The sequence below is a fragment of the Enhydra lutris genome, unplaced genomic scaffold (assembly GCF_002288905.1).
Source record: "Enhydra lutris kenyoni isolate GAN:26980312 unplaced genomic scaffold, ASM228890v2 scaffoldscaffold13, whole genome shotgun sequence".
NCBI lineage: Eukaryota > Metazoa > Chordata > Mammalia > Carnivora > Mustelidae > Enhydra > Enhydra lutris.
Genome location: NW_019154097.1, coordinates 6,839,440 through 6,861,681, shown reverse-complemented (window position 1 = coordinate 6,861,681; position 22,242 = coordinate 6,839,440). Strand labels below are relative to the sequence as shown.

General features: G+C 38.8%; 1 protein-coding gene across 3 annotated transcripts in view; it reads right to left on the bottom strand.

Annotated features, from left to right (window-relative positions):
• LOC111145548 (nuclear cap binding protein subunit 1) overlaps positions 1-22,242 on the bottom strand; it is a 40,779-nt gene that overhangs the window by 4,784 nt on the left and 13,753 nt on the right. For 2 of the 3 annotated variants that reach the window (XM_022500469.1, XM_022500470.1), the window contains 14 exons: positions 21,451-21,520; positions 20,354-20,569; positions 17,075-17,172; positions 16,271-16,334; positions 14,517-14,627; positions 13,652-13,716; positions 12,128-12,190; positions 11,772-11,846; positions 9,525-9,628; positions 7,405-7,527; positions 6,128-6,230; positions 5,218-5,311; positions 4,389-4,492; positions 2,557-2,671 (listed from right to left, as the gene is read on the bottom strand). In XM_022500469.1, the coding sequence (XP_022356177.1) occupies positions 2,557-2,671; positions 4,389-4,492; positions 5,218-5,311; positions 6,128-6,230; positions 7,405-7,527; positions 9,525-9,628; positions 11,772-11,846; positions 12,128-12,190; positions 13,652-13,716; positions 14,517-14,627; positions 16,271-16,334; positions 17,075-17,172; positions 20,354-20,569; positions 21,451-21,520 (1,405 nt within the window). The remainder of the gene's footprint in view (positions 1-2,556; positions 2,672-4,388; positions 4,493-5,217; positions 5,312-6,127; positions 6,231-7,404; positions 7,528-9,524; positions 9,629-11,771; positions 11,847-12,127; positions 12,191-13,651; positions 13,717-14,516; positions 14,628-16,270; positions 16,335-17,074; positions 17,173-20,353; positions 20,570-21,450; positions 21,521-22,242) is intronic. The other variant, XM_022500471.1, reaches the window with a different exon arrangement.

Sequence of the window (22,242 nt, the reverse complement as noted above, 5' to 3'; positions counted from 1 at the left end):
AGACAGACAAAGATCACAAGTAGGCAGAGAGGCAGGCAGAGAGAGAGGAGGAAGCAGGCTCCCTGCCGAGCAGAGAGCCCGATGCGGGGCTCGATCCCAGGACCCTGGGATCATGACCTGAGCCAAAGGCAGAGGCTTTAACCCACTGAGCCACCCAGGCGCCCCCTTATGTGTGTTTCTGTTTGAAGATCTCTTAATATGTTTTACAAATAATTACAAACACAGTTCTTTATACTCAAACACTGCCTGAGAAGGACTGAACGTCTTCCGGACCCTGAGTAATGGGACCCTAAGTCTCTTTGGCTTTCAGCCGCACAAGAATGTCTTATGAATCCACAAACTGAGCTGCTTTGCACAGCACCACAGCTGTTACCTGAACACTTGATGGAAGAGCCTCAGGGACAGATCAGTGGATTCCCTTTTCCTGGATGTAAGAGGAGGATGCTGATTTTGAACCCTGAGCTCATGGCGAACAGCACTGTCCCTGCCGGCCAGATGAAGTTCATCTGACCAGTGTAATTTTACCGTCAGACACACGACAGCCTTCCTGCACTTAGCAACACCAGACAGCATTTCAGCCTTATGCTTCAGGGCCATTTTCAACAGTAAAGTGACCCAAAAAAGCTCAGATGTGGCACTAAATACACCCCGAAAAGGATACCTTTTTAAAATAGCATGAGACTTGAAACAAAAGGCAGAGTACTGCCTTGTTCGATCTTATCTGAGAACAAGCCTACTGGACAACACGAATTTTTTACTGCTCTATGTCTGAATGACTGGGAAAGCACTATGAGTATAGATTTCGAGGGCACAAATTTTAGCAAGTTTGCAAAAACAGAACCTGCATATAATGACAGATAGTATATTCTTTTAACTCTGCCACTGCTCATTCAACAAAATCTATGGCCAGTGAAAAGACCAACTGTGTGTTCCAGTCCCATACATTGCTCTATGATCCTTTCAACAGGAACCCCAGAGAGACAGCTCGCCAGGCCTGCTTACAGCTTGAGAACCTGCTCATCCCTGCAATGATTTAGAAATGGCTCCGACTACATATAATAACTCAAAGCAGACTGTTCAAAATTCTGCTGGCAATGACATACATGCTCAAGACATCCCTGTTAAGCTTTAATAACTCCCTTCCAGCTCACCCTGAAGAACTTAGAACATTCACAGGTATTGTCTTTTTAATTTAGCGGTTAGATGACTTTCCCAGTGTCACAAAGCTAGTAGGTGGCTGAGCCAGAACCTGACTCCAGGGATCTTACGTACCAAGGTCCTTTGGTCCTTTGAGCAAGAAGGCAGGCATCACCAGCCCTGGAAAGCCTATTTCCTTCTAGATAACATGCTGTTGATAAGGCCCCATCTGTGATGGTCTTCTCCCTTTTTAGCAAAATTATCAAAGCCCCTCTCTGTTTTTATAGAATTCTGCTTTTATTTCTAATGTAGCACCTGTTATGGGGTCTGCCTTATTATGTTGTAGGCAACTGGGTAGATGCTGTTTTTTTCCTAACAGCACACTAAGGTTAGGTTCGAAGTCTACTATCTGGTAGACCTTTCTGTAGGGAGGGAAATGTTACATCAGTCTGTCCTGCCCATCATAGTAGCCACTAGCCATACATGACTACTGAGCACTTGAAATGGCATTTGGGGTGACTTAAGAATTTTAAATTGCATTTCATTTTAATTAACTTAGTTACGTGTAGTTAGCAGTTACTGTGTTGGACATGACCGATCTAGAGAACAGTGTGACATGAAGGAAAGGCCCTGAGACTTGACAGGCCTGGGTCAGATCCTAAGCTATGTCATTTACTAACCATGCAAGCTTAAGCAAGTTACTTAAGTTCTCGGAGCCTCAATTTGGACATGTATAAAATGGGGATGACACCATTTACCTTGCAGTATTTTAAGTTTGTCAATGTGTGTTTATATGTGATATATACATGTGTGTATGTATGTATGCATGGAGACGACCCCTTGAAACTGCTATATGTTCATGCAAGTCATTAAATTTGTTTCCACCCACTCTGGTAAATATGCTGGGACAACACTGGAAAATACTGTTAGGAAAAATACTAGTAGTACTATTCTGTAAAATCGTGGAACGCAGCTCACTGCTTCCACCCAAAATGGCGAACCATACTTAGGGATATGAGAAGGATTCTATAAACCGGGGAATGACGGACCATCCCTCCCCACAGTACAGGGGAAGAGGTACACAGTCTTCTCTCTGTCCCCTCTTGCACCAGAAACTCTTATTAGAGAAATACAAGTGTCCTCTTTCCTTCTCTGCCTTCCCCTCTGGGAAGGACAAACAAGCTGATCCAGAAAGAACAAGAGAAAGGCAAGGTTTGTGGCTTCCTTCCAGGTTCATCACAGTGTAGCAGCAGGGAGCAGCACACCCCCAGGTCCATCCTCTCCCTCTACTTCTACAACAGTCTGCGTAATCTGGCCTCAGAAAAAAAGAAGTTCCTATCAAGGTAATGAACTTTGAATATTTTTAAGAGTTTCTGGCATATTTTCTTGGACCGTTTACGAATCGACATAAAAACTTACCCGTTTGTGTTGCCTTGCGAGTTTCTCTTTCGCCTCTTCCAGCTCTTTCTGGATTTTGAGAACGTGTTTGTTCATCTTACGAATCGTGGAGTGCAAGATTTCCCAAACAAATAATCTTAAAGTAACATAGTGTTTAGTTAATATATGTTCAAGTATACTTACAAGAAAATAAGATCTCTCAGCTTTTATAACCTACTCATGCTGGAGGTCTTCTTAGTAGGCAGAATTGGTCCTATTTCTCCAGCAATACTTAAAAATTTGTTTGTATTATAAATTGTGCAAACATCTGTCTCTACCCATTAGACTCAGGTAAGCTTTCTGAAGGCAGTACTGGGTCCTTGTCATTTTTATTTCCATCCCCTACTAGACATGCATAAAAGGTATGTGTATGTACTCAATGAAGTGAAATGGCAAACTAGAAAAATATATTTTTTTATATTTATATATATATTTTAAATATATATATTTTTTATTTTATATATTTATACATATAAATATATATATATTAAAAACAAAATTTTCTCTCTTCTAAATTTAAACATTATGTATTGGAGTTGTCTCAAAATGGAAACCTAATCTGAGGCTCACTTCACATGCTTTAAGCTACTTAACTATAGCATGTATTCAGCCAATTCTCTGGAACATTTAAGAAACTTACTAGTTCACAACAGCTATCAACTGGCTGGGCTTTCAAGAATGAGATAAATTTTACGTGTCCGGTTCTGTATCCGCAAACTGCTCAAGCATGGTCACCTTGTAGGTGCTTTAAAACGTTTGTTGCATAAATGGTTTATTTTGTGAAGCAATGTCTTAACTATATCTGTCTACGAACTAGTTCTTCCCAATCCCAAGATACAGCACAGAAGAGGACTTCCCTCTAAACATTTTGACTTGGATGAGGATAGTTTCAGTGTAAGATAATAAATCAGCCAGTCATGAAACCCAGTCGAGAGCATTAGCGGACAGGGCGTAAGAGCAGAATACATCAGCTCTGGAAGGGGTGGTCAGGGAATACTTTGCCGAGTTAGGAATCCTTGAGCTTAGGGTTCAAGAACTGCTGGAGCTTTTGAGCCCGTTACCCATTCAAGAATGCCCGTGTTTGAATTCTGACTCTGCACTTAGTTGTGACTTCGGACAAACTACTTAAACACTCTGCAGCGCTTTCCTGTTTCGTACAATATAGATACTGTAACTCCCTCTACAGTGTGGGGTGAGGATAATGGCTACCAAATAACCTGGGCGATCAAATACGAGAAATGTCATTGTCTTCGTTTATGAATGCCAACCTGGCTGATACGGTAACTTTAGATCAAACCCTTCCACCCTAACAAGTTCATTTCAGACCAGTGTCCTCTGCAATACCAAATACAATGAAGAGGATAAAGGCTGTGCGGATTTTTTGATCTTTATAAGCACTATTCCTTTATTTACTGTTTAGAGACAACTCCTACTGTTCCAGTCCCAATCAGTTCGAAAGCCTATGAACTCACCTCATGAGTAAGAACCAAGCTTAATGAAGTCTCTTCCTATAGGGCAAACGGGCCTAGAATGAATCTTCTGCATTAAATCTAGTTTTTTTGTGACTGAGGTGAGACACCCTACCTTCCCCATGGGCACTCAGGTGCCCATCAGACTTCTCCTGATTCGATTTACATGTGTGTCCTTAAGAGACACTGCAAAACTGTCCAGGAATCTTTTGCCAAGTCCAGTCCTACCAGATCGGACCGTCGGTACATTAATGATGTCTGAGCCAGAATTTGGAGCTCATGTATGAGACCAAATATAAGTCAATTCTTAAAGAATACAAACTTTGTAAAATAATCCACACTTACCTAGTAAAGTCTCGAGATAGTTCTGAAGAGAAGATCCAATTTGCCACTGCAGCACAGTCAACAATCTGTGTACGGATCATCTTATCTACTAGTACAGCAATCATCTACAATGAGAAAACAGCTACTAGGGTAAATCACACTTAGATGGAATCCCACCCATGCTACAAAACCAAAATAGAAAGTCTGAAATTCATTTTCAGCGGTTATGGATCAGATCAGTTTGATCATTAGGTCTTAAGCTTTATTCTGCATTCTGCTTGGCTCCGGTACTTACTATAAGACAGCAAGAGAACTATAATGCCATTAAAGATGGAGCAAAAAGAAAAACTGTTAGTGGTAACACCTAAAATTTTTTGAAAATATTAGAGAATACCAAAATATATAAACTCAGCTGAATCCTTAAATTAAAAAATCTAAGGATGTTTTATTATAAAAAAAGTGTTAATATATTCAATTTATTTTAATCTTCTTTAAAACCTACAGTATGAAAACAGTAACTTGAGTTTTGAGAAATCTGGAGCTTCTTTGTAGAAATTGGGTAGACTTGACAACTATTTCCTTACCCAAGTGGTAGACTCTTCTAAACAACAAGCATTCTTACTACATATTTACTACATGTACATACTACAACATATTTAAAAAATGTGTTGACATATTATAGTCTAAAACCAAATCATATACTTGCTCTTTAATGAATGAATCAAATACCATGATTTCTACAGCCTTAAAAAAACAGACTCAAATTTCATGTTTTAAAACAATGGTATTTATTGCCTTATTTTTATATCTATACAATCAGAGCCTCAACATGTCTAATTAGAATTTTTACCTGTGGATGGTTCCTCCAGACCTCAAACATAACTCTCAGAACATGTAACTTTCCTTCATCACTCTCAGCTAGGGTTTTGAAGACTTCATGAAACCTTTTGACAGTGGGGGTAAAAAAATACCACATAAAAACTTATTCATTAAGGATTTTAAGTTTTTCAAAGCTTTTTTGATGCTACTCAATTTACAGTGTAATACATAAATACAAAATAACTGAATGTTAACCATTAAGGAAATAAAGGGTATGATTAGGAATTTATGGTTTGTATGAAATTTGCCACAAATCTTAGGTTTTCGATACACCACTGTTAGCCTAGGACTATAGTTAACTGTGTATCTAAGACTAGGTGAGGGCTAATGAACCGTCTCCAAACACAGGCAAAGTATCCTGCCTGCACTTTCTGTGGGAACCCTGCAATAGAGACTCGAAGCTGAGATGGCTGAGCAGCCCAGTTTCTCTGCTCAGCTGGAGGAGTATCTGTAGGCTCTTCCTGCTTCTGCATTGTCTGAGGAGTTAGAAAGCTCTGTCTTCAGTACCAACCTTTGGGTCACTCCCCAAAATGTAGCTGGCTCTATTTCTGCTCACCTTCCTCTAGGAAGATGTTTAGACAGGATGGGAGCTTCTTAACGATATATAGGATTGTCCTATGGACCCAGGTTTCTCACTAGTTTCTCTAGAAGTCTACCTGAAAATAGGTACCTGCCATGTATATGGCAAATTGTCCATACGGACTGACAGGAGCCAAACAGGATGTTAGTACTACAAACCAGAACCGCTATATTAAAGTATATGACGATACTATTAAGATCTTCATGTTCAACAATTTCAGCTAAAAATTACTATACCACTGGTATACACCAAGCAACATTCCGAACCCTCAAAATAGAGTACGTGTTCTTGTTGCACTTACTTTGCAAGAGCACTAAACGAGTGGCTGAATGATTTGGCTGCCAAGTGTAGCAGAGTCTGTACAAAGACCTCGATTTTCAAAGGGTTAAAGCTGAATCCTTCATCTGAAAAATATTCCACAGTAAGAAAGCTAGAAAATTTAAGTACAGCAAGTCCCTGGTCTGCCACCTAGAGCGCCAGACGGATGGCGCGCTCACATTCAGGCATTAGGTCAGACATGTCAGTCATTTCTCTGCACACCCATGGAGCAATAAAAGACCACTGCTGATTTCAAATACTCGAAATAGGAAACTAAGCATAATCTTAATTCTTAGTTTTTGGGGATTGTTTCCCTAATTCTTTTATATGATCCATTTCTTTTACAGATACAACATAAACTTTGTTCATATCTTTCTGTATGGTGGCAAAATAATATATTAATAAAAAATTCAATAAACACTTAACAGTTAAGTCTAAGTCTTAAGATGTCTGACCATGTCTGAATTTACAACCATCATTTCAACATCTATATCTTCTATCATAATACAAATTTCTTAGAAAAATCCAAACAAAATCCTAATAGTAAGTAACCCAAGGGCCATTCATGTTTTGTTTTGATTAAATCATTTACTATGCATGTGTCCTTATGTACAAATCTAACAAAAAATTTTCCCCGAAATGTCACCTAGTTGTCCCAGTAGGCTTTTTACCTGTTTTACTGATTTGTCTCTTCTCGTGCCAGTATCACATTATTCCAGCTACTGCAGTTTTCATGATATCTCTTAATAAATGATAAGGCAAGTCCCTCTCATCATTTTTTGACTTGTTCATTTACTGATTCAGGTAAACTTACAAATCATTTTGCCTATTTTGCCACTCTTGCCCAGAGAAAAACCTAGGGTTAGGGTTGGAATTACATGGTACATACTCAGTATGTGTTAAACATTCTTATTATAATTGTTTAAAAACTGGTGAAAAAGTCAACTTTATAATTCACCAAGTCCTCCCATTCAGGAACCTCTCTAAAGTGGAAACGGGAAATGTTTAAAAATTTCTAAATGGTAACAGCATATTTTATGTTGTGTTTAGTTTCTAAACTGAACATCAGCTATCATAGGGAAGTGAGGTCTCACTTTACATAAGGGAGAAAGTAGCTGGGGTCTAGGAACCGCGGACACCAAGCAGGCCTTGGGTTAGGAGCAGCTGTTGAGATTTCAGAGGAGCTCACATTCTGCCTTCTCTCTATGCCGTGAGCCGGCCTAGGCACAGCGCTCCTGAAGAAATACTCAGTCCTCTTACCATCATCATCCTCCTGGTTAGGATTTGGCACATCTTTCAGAATGCTGAAGATTTCATCATTGGTTGCTTTACTTTTAAAGGCAACAGCTAAACAGAGGGCAACTGAGTGTCCAGGAAGAGAATCTAAGCACAGAATGGGGAAGAGGGTAGATCAAGTTTTAAGACTGTTCTTGTAAATAGTTAAATAACTAAGAAACTTCAATGGCTGTCCTTTGACAGTCCTCAAATCCCTAGGCTTTTATTAAGCCAAACAGCTGAGACTTGATGTATTTCTTTCATTTTGGTCAGTGCCCCTTCTTCCTCCTTTTCCCTAAGACAGTGACAAATAAGTTTGAGTCTGAACAGGGGAAGGCTGTCAGTTTGATAGGTTTTTGGCTTTTGTCTTTTGCTGAGGCCATACACTTGCATCTGTATAAGCCAGATGCTCATAGGCTGTGACTCCATGTACTTAATACTATTAGTTATCCGCCGAGTCCTTAATTGTATAAAATTTGCACTAATATATACTGTATGGCATCCCCAGGGCAACTGCAAATCTTAACATAAGGCAGACAAAGGGGTAACAAATAAAATGATAATCCTGACATAGAACAGGAGTTGCTAAGCATTTTGAAGTCAGTTACAATAGGTCACATGTGCTGTGTAGCTTTTCTTTGGAAATGGGAGAGAAAATAAGTGGAGAAACAGAAAATACCGTCACTAAAGGTCTACATTGTATTGGAGAACCAAGGCAGTCACAAAAAACGTAGCCAGAGCAACACAAAACTGGCTTGCTAAAGGTTAGTATTCATTGGAGAGGAGCCTGGGCCAGACCCTAGAGAGAATACAGGAACTAAAGAGAGAAAGGGCTTTCCAGATTGAGGTTAATGGCACAAATAAAGGCATAACTGAGAACCATGACCCTAGAATAAATAAAAGAGGAAGTGGCCTGGCTGGAGCAGGGGTCCTCTTGGGAAGAAGTGACAAATGACACAGTAGAGACAACTGTTAGGAGGGCTTTAACTATTAGGCTTAGCTGCTTCTATGGGGAAAAAAGAAAGCTCAACATTCAACGAAAGTTTGAGCTCTTGCTATCAAAGACTACCTTATGGTTCTCTGGGCCAGTATAAGGCAGAACTCAGAACTCCGCACATGCGCGTGCTGCCGCATCAACTTTGCTCTTGCAGGAAAGCACAGCGGGAAGAGTGAAAGTAGGGATGTATGTGAGTTGGGGCTCTACCACTCAGAAGCCATTTCACTCTGGCTTCACCTCTTTGAAGAGATTCTTCATTGTAAAAGTGGTATAATAAACACACTATTTCTCAGAGCTGCCTCAAGGATTAAGTGGGATAGTGGCAAAGGAAATGTACTCAGCATTGGGACCAACGGAGTTCACTTTAAGGAAAACAGGTGTAGTGTGAGGTGGAGGTGGAGAACCAGGGGCACAGGAGAAGGCAAGGGAGGGGAGTGAGTTTCAAGATGTAGGAACTGCCAAACACCGTGAAGTGGGAGGCTCATGGAGGAGCCATATGCAGTGCCATCTGTGAAGACTACTGTGGAAACCGCTGCACCCAACTCTCTACCAGCGATCACCAATGCACACCTTACCTTCCTTAAGCATAAGGCACAAAATGGCATATCACAGTATAGGCCCTCTGACTCACAGCATAATCTCAGACATGAGGTAACCAAAAAGTAAGAAAACCGTATTTAAGAATTGACTTCTAGAGGCATACTGCTGGTCAAAATACAGTCAATGTGCACCTATGTTCCCACACCTGAATGGGTACCACATGCTAATCAATTCAGATAATCTCTACCACCGTGACAGATCCACTCATTTTAATAAGTTCTGGCTCTACATTCAACTTGCTATACTTAGCAGCATATTTAAGATAATCTCATGGATATAACATTATAAAAAATATTAAGAAAAAAACTTACAAGCCAATAAGTAAACCATGAATCTTTAAAATGATGACAGGGCAAACAAAATAATAGCGACTAGTATTTCAAACAGACAAAATATAAACCCAAGAAAAGAGAAAGTTCACTTTTTCCACCTTAAATAACTGACTTCAGAGAATATTGGTATCAGTACTTTTAAAAGACAACAGGATGAATTGTATTCTATTACTTACTGCTACTTTCATCTCCGTACTTGTAAATGCAGGTTGGGTTTGCAGGACATAGAGCTGAGAAGGTAGGAGGAACAATATCTAATATACGCTGATGATAAGACAACCTATAATACAAATAAGAGCCTCAGAAAATACTGTTCATCAGTTCCATTACTTGGTAACCTCCAATTTACCAAGAAAAGTCCCATCTCCAACACCCTGGACGCAGCTGACAGCCAAGAAGCCAAAGGGGAAAACAAGTCCTTTAAGCTTTTGTCTACGACAGCATACTGAAACTCAGGCCTTCTTCAAAACCTACTGGTTCACAATGAGGGGAAGCCTGGTGACCAAGGAAGTGGAGTGGTACTGGGGTAGGGTGGGGCAGAGGATAGTCTCCATGATGGAGACACTGATTATACTGTAGCAAATAAATGTATATCAAGGCTAATGGGAGCCAAGTTTTCTACTGCCTGAGAAGGTATTTAGAAATCATGGCAAGGGGAAGGCTAGAAAAAATGAAGTAGAGTTGGAGGGATACACACACCTTGGTTGATATAAAAAGTTGTGTGTGTGTGTGCATAAATGTATATACTATCTTTGTCCATCCCAAGAGCAATGAGCACAGTAAGTGTCCAGATCTTGGTTCCTAAATACTATACTTCACTATTAGGAACCTGGGCTCCATGAGGGGTGCCTGGGTACCTCAGTTGGTTGAGTGTCAGACTCTTGATTTTGCCTTAGGTCATGAGCTTAGGGTCCTGGGATTGAGCCCTATGTTGGGGTCGAGTCTGCTTGTCCCGCTCCCTCTGCCCCTCCCCCTTGCTTGTGCGTGCTCATGCGTGCATGCGAGTGCTCTCTCTCAAATAAATAAAATCTTAAAAAAATCAAAAACAGAAACAAAAAACTTGGGCTGTGTGACTAGATGATTCCAGGGGAGGGGTAAGGAAACACAAGTTGAGCCTGATACAGCTTATGCCAAAAATAAGGAAATGCTTAATGAATGGAGGGGGACAGTAAGAGGGAAAAAAAAGGACACAGGAGGCACAAGAGACTCCGCAGTAAACAAACTGGGGGCAATTTAGGCATCAAAATTATTAATGACAGCAAGAGATTATAACTCATTGAAGGAAACAGAAATCTGTTAGTCCCTACTATATATATAAACACAGGACTAAATAAATAAATGGGTGAAAAAGGATAGTGCCTTCTTACAGGAGAATACCAACTAATAAATGTAGGGAAAAAATGGAAAAAGAATCATTACTTGGCAGTCATCACAGTGGTGGCAGATAGAAGCAGCTGTCAGTAGACATCTGATGCAAAACAGAATAGGAGTATGATCTCAGGATATCTCCCACAAAATATTAATCACAAAGGGAATAATGGTGAATTTAAGGTGGAGAAGCATGGCAGCCACTGACATGACCAGTGCCCAAGGTTAACATTTCCGGGGGGGGCGGGGCTCATGTGCCTCCCGATGTGATGCACGAGGAACACTACCAACGATGCAAGTCCTGAGTCTGGTCAGGAACACACATGAAGGCAACTCAAGAAAGAAAGGCCTAGATTCTTTAAAACATGAAAGACAGGAAAGAGTAACTGGTCAAGTGAGGAACATGAAGGGAATGACAACTAAATGCTACCCATGTGTTCCTGATGGGATTCTGGCCCTGTAAAGGCAAAGACATTATGGCGATGGGTTGGCAAGGTTTGGTCTGTGGGCTGGGTGGCCGTATTCCTACACTACAGCCGGTTTCCTAATCTGGAGGACTGCATGCTGGTCATTTAGAAGCGTCTTTATTTCGGGGAAAGATACAATGGATTCTTAAAGGGTGAAGGGCCATCACTTCTGCAGCTTGTCTTCAGAAGGTTCAGAAAAAGACCAATGTGATGAGTGTATACACACAGAGCAGGGAAAAAGAAGTGAACATGTGAACAAGTGTGAAGTGTTAACAACTAGGCACTCTAAATGAACAGGGTACAATGTTCTTTGCACTATTTTGGCAACTTTCCTAAAATATGAAATTATTTCAAAGTACATTTGACAAAAAAAAAAATTGGCCTAATTCACATACAATCCAGATGGCATGGCTGCTTAATTTTTTTTAGCCTGAATCTTCACTAAAAACTGAAAGGGAAGAGAGGCAGGTACTTGGATTCAAAAAATGATATTCTGGTCATACATCACACATGCAAAGAAGAGACACTCCCCGCCTCTGCCACAGAAATTAGGAGAACTAAGTTAAGGAGAAAACACAAAGAACTTACCTCATACATTTTTCTAGAACTTCTCTTACAAACTTTGGTTTGGGACTTTCAGGATCTTGAGTAAGACAATCTGACCTAATGAGAAAATGGTAGTTTTATAAGCTATTACACACAATCTGCACTTACACCTAATGTGTACTTAGCCATAATGAATTTCCTTGTACCTACATTCTTTCATTTATACACAACACACACACACACACACACACACACACACACACACACACACACGTATAACAGAAATAATTATTTCAGACTATGTAGGAGATTGCTTTTATGTTATAGCTTTAAATATTAAGTTTTTTTTATTATGACAGACTGCAGAGAAAGGAACAATAAAACATACCACCACTTACCAATCTTCCCAGCTCCAACGGAACTGGAAGTTACTTAGATGATGGGAAAACCAATTAATAAACCTATAGAGAGAAGTGGGCAGGGGGTGGGGAGAAAGAAAAGGATGAATGGTTGCAGTTTGTAACAGGAACTTATATAATCCTTCAGACAAATAAAACCCTACTTTATAGGGTTAAATGAAAAGCATATGCCCCTACCAAAGCTGTATCTTCTGCTGTCACTTAGCCTTTTCTCTATAAATCCTAGAATTCATCTTCTCCCCAAAATAACAGTGCCCTATTTCACTCCTTGTAATAGTACTATCCTTTTTAAGCAAGTAACAGATATGAGTACCTGTTTTGTGCCAGGCAGTACATATACACGCGTGTGTATGTGTCTATCTATCTACCTATCTATATATATTTGAAACTCACAATAACTTTCAAGTAATGTACTATTTCCCCCCATTTCACTGATAATGAAACAGAGGCAAAAGAAAAAAGATGAAAGGAATTGCACATAAAACATTTTACAAGTGGCAGAGCCAAAGTGTAGTCTCTCATCACATTATACCCTTTTTTACCACAAACAAAATTGTGTGGACACAATAAAAATATTGATCTAACTAGATAGAAATCACCTTAGTATACTAGTATACTTGGTATACACAGTATAATGCTGTGAAATTTTAAGAGCCAAATATGTATCTGCTGAATTTCAAATGGCATAAATGTGATATCCAACACAACTCCTAGTTTTATTAATTAGGTTGGGAGAATAAAATCAGAAGACACTTTCTTAAGGCATGTCCCTTACAGATCTGTAATTGCAATCACTGAAATTACTCAGGATAATAGGTGTGACATACAACAGTGCTTACTGATAAGTTCAGATATGCAATCTGAACAATGGACATGAAAGATCATGGTGATTGGGAAATGTTCAGGACCTGTCCTGATCTGATCTGGGAAACTGACAGAGGTAAGAAAGAACACCAGGTGATAAAGGTGGTATACAGGCCTCCCCCAAAAGACAGTGGGCATGCGATTACTACTCCTCTAATAATCCAATATGGTCTTTTGTATAAACTGAGTCTTCAAGGTATAGTTAATGCAGAAGCTAATTATTTTAGAAGCAGACACTATCTATAAACAAAAATAGATACATATTTATACATAACAAATATACAGTATTAGATTCTGCTTCTGCATAGGTGATAATTAATATAAAGCCCATTAAAAGCTTACATGTCCAATTACAAAGGAAAAAGTATAATTATACCAAAGCACCAAACAAGTAAACAATGAATGAAATTAAAGAAAACCTCAGCATGGCCATCATTTCATACTGAAGGCTGTATTAGAAAGCATAATGTTACATTATGAGTTTTATTATGATACAGAGGATTATTTGGGGGAGGCAAGAAAGAAAAATCAACTTAGAACTTCTAAAAAGGCAAATGTTTTACTGACCAAAATTTTTTATACTGTACAGGGAGTAGAAGCTGCTACCCATCAGTATAGGAAATAAGGCAGTTACTGTACCTGTCCACACATGTAGTGTTCATCGTGTCCAAACGCATGTATAACATTTCAGTTGCCTGTGCAAGCTGTGAATTTGAGGATAAGGAAAACTACTCTCCATCCTCTTTCAAAATAAGTTGTGATTAAAAAAAAGATTTCTTAGAAGTCTGTATAATGACTAATAATGCTGAGCATCTTTTCATATAATTGATTTTTTTAAAAACATCTCTGAGTTACCAATGATGTACAATAAATCGGAACTGCATACACCCATGAAATAAACACAGTGAATATTTCCATCACTTCTCCTCTAAACTCTCCCCATGCTCCTTTGTAGTCCTTTCTTCCCCTCCTCCCCTGTGTCTGCAAGCAAATATTGGTCTGCTGTCACCGGATCACTTTGCATTTTCTAGAATTTTGTATAAATGAAATCATATGGTATAAATTCTTATTTGTTTGGCAACTTATATTCAGCATACTTATTTTGCAATTCATTCAAATTGTTGCCTGCACGAAAAATTTGCTCCTTTTATTCCTAAGTAGTATTCCATTGTGTAGATATGACAAATGTGTACATTCACTCATGTACTGATGGATATTTGGGTTGTCCCATTTGGGGTTATTATAAAGTTTCTATGAACATTAATGCCCATTAATTAATGTTTCTATGAACATTAATGTAGGGTAATGTGCTTTCATTTCCGTTAGGTAAATTCCTAAGAATGGAATGGCTTGATTGTGTTTAATGTATGGTTACACATATGTTTAACTTTTGAAGAAATGGCCAAACTTTCCATGAAGTGATTTAAACCCACAGTAAGAAATATTTAATAATCTTTTAAAACCAGGCCAAAGAGAGTACGTTTAAAAGCAAAGGGAAGGATACAACTTGGGGAAGAGAGCCGGGCTGCAGTTTGCACAGCTCGATGAGCAGCGTAGTGTACATCACATCAATGTGTGGGGGAGCTGGCAGCTGGAACAGCTCTGCAAAGATCACCTACAAAAGAATCATGAGTCAGAACTCAATTCAACCAGGACCTTTGTACTTCCATCAGAAACACCTCAATATTCTAAATGTAAACTCTAACTCCATGGCATTCATACTGAAAAAATAATTACTTTTTAATCTGTAAAATTATGCTCTTTAAAACATGGAGATCTGTAACTGAATACTGTAATGAAAATTTCATCTTTCTGTTACTCAATCAAATAAGAATATGCAAAAATTAGTGCTTATTTGATACTGCCAAAGAATTGTGCAATTAAATTCCAACTCTGGAAGTATCAGAGGTGCTTCAGGCACGTGGTCCATCAGGGTGTCATTCCTACAAGAGTAAAAACTCTCACTAGATTTTTGAGAACAGGAACTGAGGACATTCCAGGCTGCTACTTAAAAACTGGTACCCGCCCATCTCTTTGGCAGTTAAGATTTCTTTGCCAAGATTGTTGTTCAGAAACTTGTTTCTACCCTCCCTATATAATCCATGGACCACCTATCTAGATTCTAAAGCCTGGTCTGCATTCTTTCTTCTCACTCCCATCTCTCTGTAGTTCATTCTGATGAATTTTTACATGTTTTTCAGATTTGAAAACATGACATATTTTGCATTTCAAGAGATGTGTCAATGAGTCAGGTTCATAGTCTAAACATACTCTCAAGTTGTATAAAGACAGGACAAATGCCATATTTCTAAGAAAGCACACAAATGCATTATGAATAAAAAGTGAATCTGTAATATATCATAACTATGCTCACTTTCATGAGTATTTTAACACAAAGGAATAACGCAATCAACAATCTGAGTCACACACATGTCAAGTGAAAACTGTTTTTTAGAACATAAATCTCTACAAGGTGCTCAACTTTACTACTACTATCACCCTTCTTCTGCATGACTTAATATGGGGTCAAAAGCATCATTTCTTCTTCTCACTTCCAAAAACAATGGGCTTTTTTGATTTCTAGGAATAAATACTTATACTTATTCCTACCTTGTGATACAGAGAATAATATACTAGTAAAGAGTATGCTAGCAATAACAGGCCAGATAAACACAATTAAGGATAAGTTATTTGCTTAAAATAATACAATATTTTATTTATTTTTAAAAAATATTTTATTTATTTGAGAGAGAGAGAGAGAGAGAGAGAACACAAGCAGGGGGAGTGGCACAGGGAGAGGGAGAAGCAGGCTCCCTGCTCAGCAGGGAGGCTTGATCCCAGGGGCTTGTGGGGCTTGATCCCAGGACTCTGGGATCATGATGTGAGCCATAAGGCAGGTGCTTAACCGAATGAGCCACCCAGGCACCCCAACAATACAATATTTTAAAGTATTCAAGCCAATTATATATCTGGTAAGTGGACACAATGTACTGACAGGACTGGAGGTAACTTACACTATCCATGAATGAAGACATACTATGTAATTTATTCCAAAATTCCATTTGGCTCAAACACCTCTTTTTACTTTACTAACATGGCTAACAGAGCACCAAAACTAACAGCAATTTCCTTGCTCCTGTGTTACTTTTCAGTACCTGACAAGTTGCAAGGAAAAAAAAAAAGCCAAGAGTCCTTTACACTTTAAAATCAGCAGAAAGATTCTGAAATTTAGAAACATGCTCCATGTGGAATGCATACCTCAACTATATGGTAGTTCAAGGGGATCTTGTTCTTCCCTGGATAGCTCACCAGCTGTGCAGCGCTACAAAAAAATGCAAGTGAGGTTTAATAAGTATACAAAGATACAAAAAATATATATAGATAGATAGATCTTTCTCTCTCTATATAAATGTATCTCAAATAGGCAGCTCTAAAAGCAGCGCATTTGGATTTAAGGAAAAGAAATCTTTCCTGAAATGCTCTAGATTTCGTACTTCACTTAACTACAGCACATATTACTTTATCACAAGGAAACTCTTTAATGCAGCCCCAAATCCTTGAAAGATCAAAAGGAGTATATTCAAATCTACTAACTTTGAAAGTGTTAATAGGGTAGACCATTCCACAAATACTATATTCCTTTCCACCTTAAAATCTAAACCAAAACTTTCCAAGGCTCAAGGAAACACTAAAAATAAACTTTTCCAAAGCGTGGTATCTAAATGCTAGAAAGCTATTAATATTCTTTTATTCTCATAGCATTCATACCAAAACCAGTTGATTCCAGTTAGTCTGTCCATAGCAGATGGCAAATATCCACCAAAAAAAGCCAACATCATGTGCACATTACTATAAAGCACCACAGTGTTATGAAGCAGCCAGAGAGATACTGTTTGAGTGTGAAAGGCCGTGGAAAAGCAAAGAAGTGTCTTTAGAGATTGGTCTTATTTAGCAAGACAGGGCATCAGAAGAGAGGAAGTTTTTCTTACACTCTTAACATATATTTTACCAAATCAAAATTGCTACTTTTTCTCCACTCAAAAAGTTACCATGAAATCTTACCAAGTTTTCCTTTCCTTCCAGTGGGACTTAATGATGCAGTGAAGATTCTCTTCTATGACAAATCTTTCAACTGAATGACTCCCTGGCATTACAGGACCCTGGAAAGAAAACCAAATGTATATACTACAAACCTAGAAAAAGATACTGCCTTTCATTTATCCAACAAATATTTGAGAGCTTATTATGATCCAGAAACTGTACTGGGTATTAAAGATAAAAGTTCAGAAGTGTGAAAATTCCTATCACCATCACAGTCACTTCTATCAAATACAATTAGAATGGCAGCTGCAGCATTTCTGCTAGTGCCCCTGACACCATACCATCATCATCCATCTCAATTAAACCAAAGAGTTCATATTATTAGCTCTATATGGTTTGATTTTTTTTAAACCACGAGGTAGATTAACTTCTATAATAAATATGGAAAGAGGAAAAATTTTTATTTCAGTTACTGTATAGACATAAAAAGTCATATATTGCATTGAAAGACAGCCATACTCAGGGCACCTGAGTCAGTTAAGCGCCTGTCTTTGGCTCAGGTCATAATTTCCGGGTTCTGGGATCAAGCCTTGCATCAGCTCCCTGCTCAGTGGGGAGCCTGCCTCTCCCTCTGCCCTTCCCCCTTGACTTGTGCTTTCTCTCTCTAATACATAAAATCTTAAAAAAAAAAAAAAAAAGACAGCCATATTATATTGTTTAAGAAAATGGTTAAAAAACGTTACCTGCATGTTATTATTCTTTTTTAAGGTATATGCATAACAAAGAGGTCCAAAGAGTTTTATTTTTACTTATTATTTACTCTTGTAGACTTTTAATCTCTATTAATTTTTTCTAATAAACTTTTTTTTCAAAGACCAAAACAAAAGCACCAAATCCTTTTCATTTTTAGGGGAACAAATCTTTTATGTTTATGCTCTTCTGGCAAAGGAATATGGACACATTAGAGAGGCAATACCAATTAAGTATACGTTACTTAAAAATTAAGTAGAAATACACAAGCAACATCAATTAAGAGAAAAACATTTTGAGGTTCTATTCTAGTTTCTCTTGTACAAACAAGTGCCTAACTACAAAGATTCTAGCCATCTTAAATGTATATTAGATTCCAATTAGATATCCCTATTAGACCATTACATAATGTCGACTAAAAGCATTTCACTATATATGCAGTAAAGTGGGTAGCAAACTGATAATTCTGTAAATACAAATGATTATCTGACAGTGTTTTACTCTGAGACCAGTTATACATATACTAAATTTTCACTGCCCAAAAGCAATTTACGGTAGAACAGAAAAGAGAAAACAGGAGAAAGAAAACGCCAAGTTTGATCTCAGGTGGCAATACTGGTTCTCAAAACGGAATAATTTTGCCCTCAGGGATCACCTGGAAATCTCTGGAGAGAGTTGTGGTTGTCACACCTGACATTTTCCCTCTACAGGCCGCTGGTAGAGGCCAGGGGTGCTGCTAAGCATCCTACAGTCACCGGACAGCCCCCACCACAAAGAATTCTCCAGCCCCAAACGTCAACTGTGCCAAGGCTGAGAAACCCTACTCTCTGCTGACTAGGATGTACTAAGCAATGGGTACGGTACTTTAGCCAGAACTGATCCAGTCTTCGCCATGCTTGCTGCTGGGATGTTCAAGTTAAGACAGTCATTCAAATGCAAAGATATAAAATAAAATGTGAAAATATAAATATAATAAAAATAAATAAATAAATAATAAAAATAAATATAATATTATAATAAAATAAGTAAAAAATACATATAAATGTGAAAATATAAAATAAAATGTGAAAATGTGAAATTTTATACCAAAAGTTAGTATCAAAATACATTTTCTTAATTGGTGAAGTGTCATAGCTGTTAACAACTTGGCTTCATAATAAAGAATATGTATATTTAAAAACTATAGTCAGATTATACTCATCTTTGAGGTTTTTAAATTAAAAATATTTCTAAAATATTTTAAGATTTATTTACTTAAGAGAGAGAATGAATGAATGTGGGGGAGAGGGAGGGGCAGAGGGAGAGAGAGCGAGAATCCCAAGCAGACTCCATGCTCAGCATAGAGCCTCATGGGGCTCCATCCCAGAACCCTGAGATCCCGAGCTAAGCCTGAAATCAAGAGTCGGATGCTTAAATGACTGAGCCACCCAGGACCCCTAAAAATATTTCATAATATTTTAAAAAAACAGTTACATAGTACAAATAATAAGACAAGCTGTGAGAGTTAGAGAGAGATGGATAATCTCAAAAACTGGGTATTTCTGGGGGGCGCCTGGGTGGCTCAGTCAGTTGAGTCTGCCTTTGGCTCAGGTGGTGATCCTGGAGTCCTAGGACCGAGCCTGGCATCAGGCTCCCTGCTCAGTGGGGAGCCTGCTTCTCCCTCTCCCTCTGCCCCTACCCCCACACCCCTGGCTCATGCTTTCTCTCTCAAATGGATAAAATCTTAAGAAACCAAAAAAACAGCAACCAAAAAAAAGCCCAAAGAACAACAACAAAAAAGCCACCAAAACCAATAAACAAAAAACAATCCCCCCCCAAAACTTGGGTATCGTTCTTAAAAAAAAGTCTTATTAATAATAGCTAAAATTATTGAGCACTCATGTCACATACCGTTCCATGCATTTTATGCTTTAGTAATTCAATCCTCATTAAAACTTTATTAGAACATACTTTTATTATTATTCCATTATGAAACGAAGGCAGAGAAGAAAGTAACTCACTCAATCAAGATCATACAGCTAGGATCTACCTAAACAGGATTAAAACTCAAACCAGGGGCACCTGTGTGGCTCAGATGGTTGGGCATCTGCCTTTGGCTCTGGTCATGATCTCCACGTCCATGGGATCTCCATGGAATCTCCATGGGATCGAGCCCCATGTCAGGCTCCCTGCTCAGCAGAGTCTGCTTCTCCCTCTCCCTCTGCCTCTCCCCCTGCTTGTGCTCTGTCTCCCTCTCTCAAATGAATAAATAAAATACTAAAAAAAAAAAAAAAAAAAGTTTAAATAAATAAATAAATAAATCAAACCAGTCTGGCCGCAGAACCTATTGTACCTGTACTCTCAATCTACTTGCACACGCTGAGCAGAATTTCTTGCATAATGAGGAGACACCATTCACTAAATTAAACTGTTAACTTCACTGCTGTTGGTCCTCTCAGATAATAAACCACCCGAAATTAAAATGTATCACAGGTATTATTCAGACAAGATCAGGCCACAAGTACAATGCAGTATAAGCCCTCTGACAGGAACTTACAGTTGGTCACATACCTCGGGATCATCCGTGTAATCAAACATTCGGAAGATGACCCGTGGCATCGGGTACACCGAGTCTTCCGTGTGAGGAGGTGGCGTAAAAGGAGGCAGGTTGTGCTGCAGTGCTTCACAAAGGATGCTGTCAAAGGCAAGATAAGGTCTTAGGATGTGCCGCTCCTGCCAGCGATCCTTTTTCAATTTCTGAATCTGGGCCCACAGGCAATCTAAATACTAAAGACAAATTAATTTTTAATAATTAATATATATATTCGGAGGTACATAAAAATTAACATTATGACTACATAAACCAAAAACCATTACCTTATAAAAGACAGGATTCAAAAGTAAGCTAGTTCGCAATTAAATATAGTACAGAGGAACGGTGCTAAGTTTTTGTTTTTAATTACTTTATAAAGTCTACCTGTCTGAGGCTGTGACCACTTCCATTTTCAAACGGGGCATTTAAATAAAAAATAACTGTAACTGGGGTGCCTGGGTGGCTCAGTGGGTTAAGTCTCTGCCTTCGGCTCAGGTCATGATCCCAGGGTCCTGCTCAGCGGGGAGCCTGTTTCCCTCTCTCTCTCTGCCTGCCTCTCTGCCTACTTGTGATCTCTCTCTGTCAAATAAATAAATAAAATCTTTAAAAAAAAATAACTGTAACTGGAATCACACAGAACAGGGAATGCTTTGATTACATTCTAACACTTATTAAAAATCCACTATATGCCAGGGGCGCCTGCATAGCTCAGTCAGTTGAAGTGTCTGACTCTTGATTTCGGCTCAGGTCACGATCTTGGGGTTGGGGGATCAAGCCCCATGTTGCGCTCCATGCTAAGCATGGAGTCTGCTGGAGATTGTCTCTCCCTCTCCGACTGCCGACACTCCCTGACTGACCCCAACCCCTGCCCCTGCACATGTTTTCTCTCTCAAATAAATAAAATCTTAAAAAAAAACCCCACTATACACCTAGAGCTATGAGGAGCTGGACCCCTGATATGGTATGTGGAAAACAAGCGAATGCATATAAACAGAGGGATCTGACTACATCAGAGCTAAGAATCTGCTCAAGAGCTGGCTGTGCTTGTGTCCTGAGACGCTGAGAATCCACTCACCTCTTCTTGCGGGTGTGGTTTCTCAGCCGTCCATACCTGTAACATGGGGACATGTGTCTTTTGGCGTCTTCTAAACATAGAAATAAAAATCTACACTTAGGTTTCTAACAACACAGAAAGATGTTCAGTTGTTTCATAATTAATAAAATGCAAATCAAAGCAGTAAAGTAACATTTTTACCTATCAGATTGGCAGATAACAAAAATTTTGATCATGTATATTGCTGAAATATGGGCAAGCACACAATTTCAAACACTGCTGGCACAGGGGTTAATTGATATCATCTCTTTAGAGGAGATCTGGAAGAGTATAATCTCTTTGGAAGGCCATTTGACTAAGTCTATCAAAATTAAGATTGTTAAGACACTTCAACCCAGCAATGCCTTTTCTAAAAACTCCCACTCTCCACAGATATATTATCTTACGTACATGAAGACACATACATAAGGATATTCACTGAAGCACTGTTTATAATACCAAAAGACTGGAAATAACCTAAATGTCTACTAACAAGGGACTTGTTAAATTATGGTATGTTGAAAGAGTGGAATACTGTAGAGCTGTTAAAAAAGAATGAGGCAGGGACGCCTGGGTGGCTCAGCTGGTTAAGGGTCTGCCTTGGGCTCAGGTCATGATCCCAGGGTGCTGGGATCGAGTCCTACATCAGGCTCCCTGCTCAGTGGGGAGCCTCTTCTCCCCTGCTTGGGCTCACTCTCTCTCTCTGTCAAATAAATAAATAAAATCTTAAAACAAACAGTCAGGCAGTCCTATGTACTTTTATGCAATAAGTTC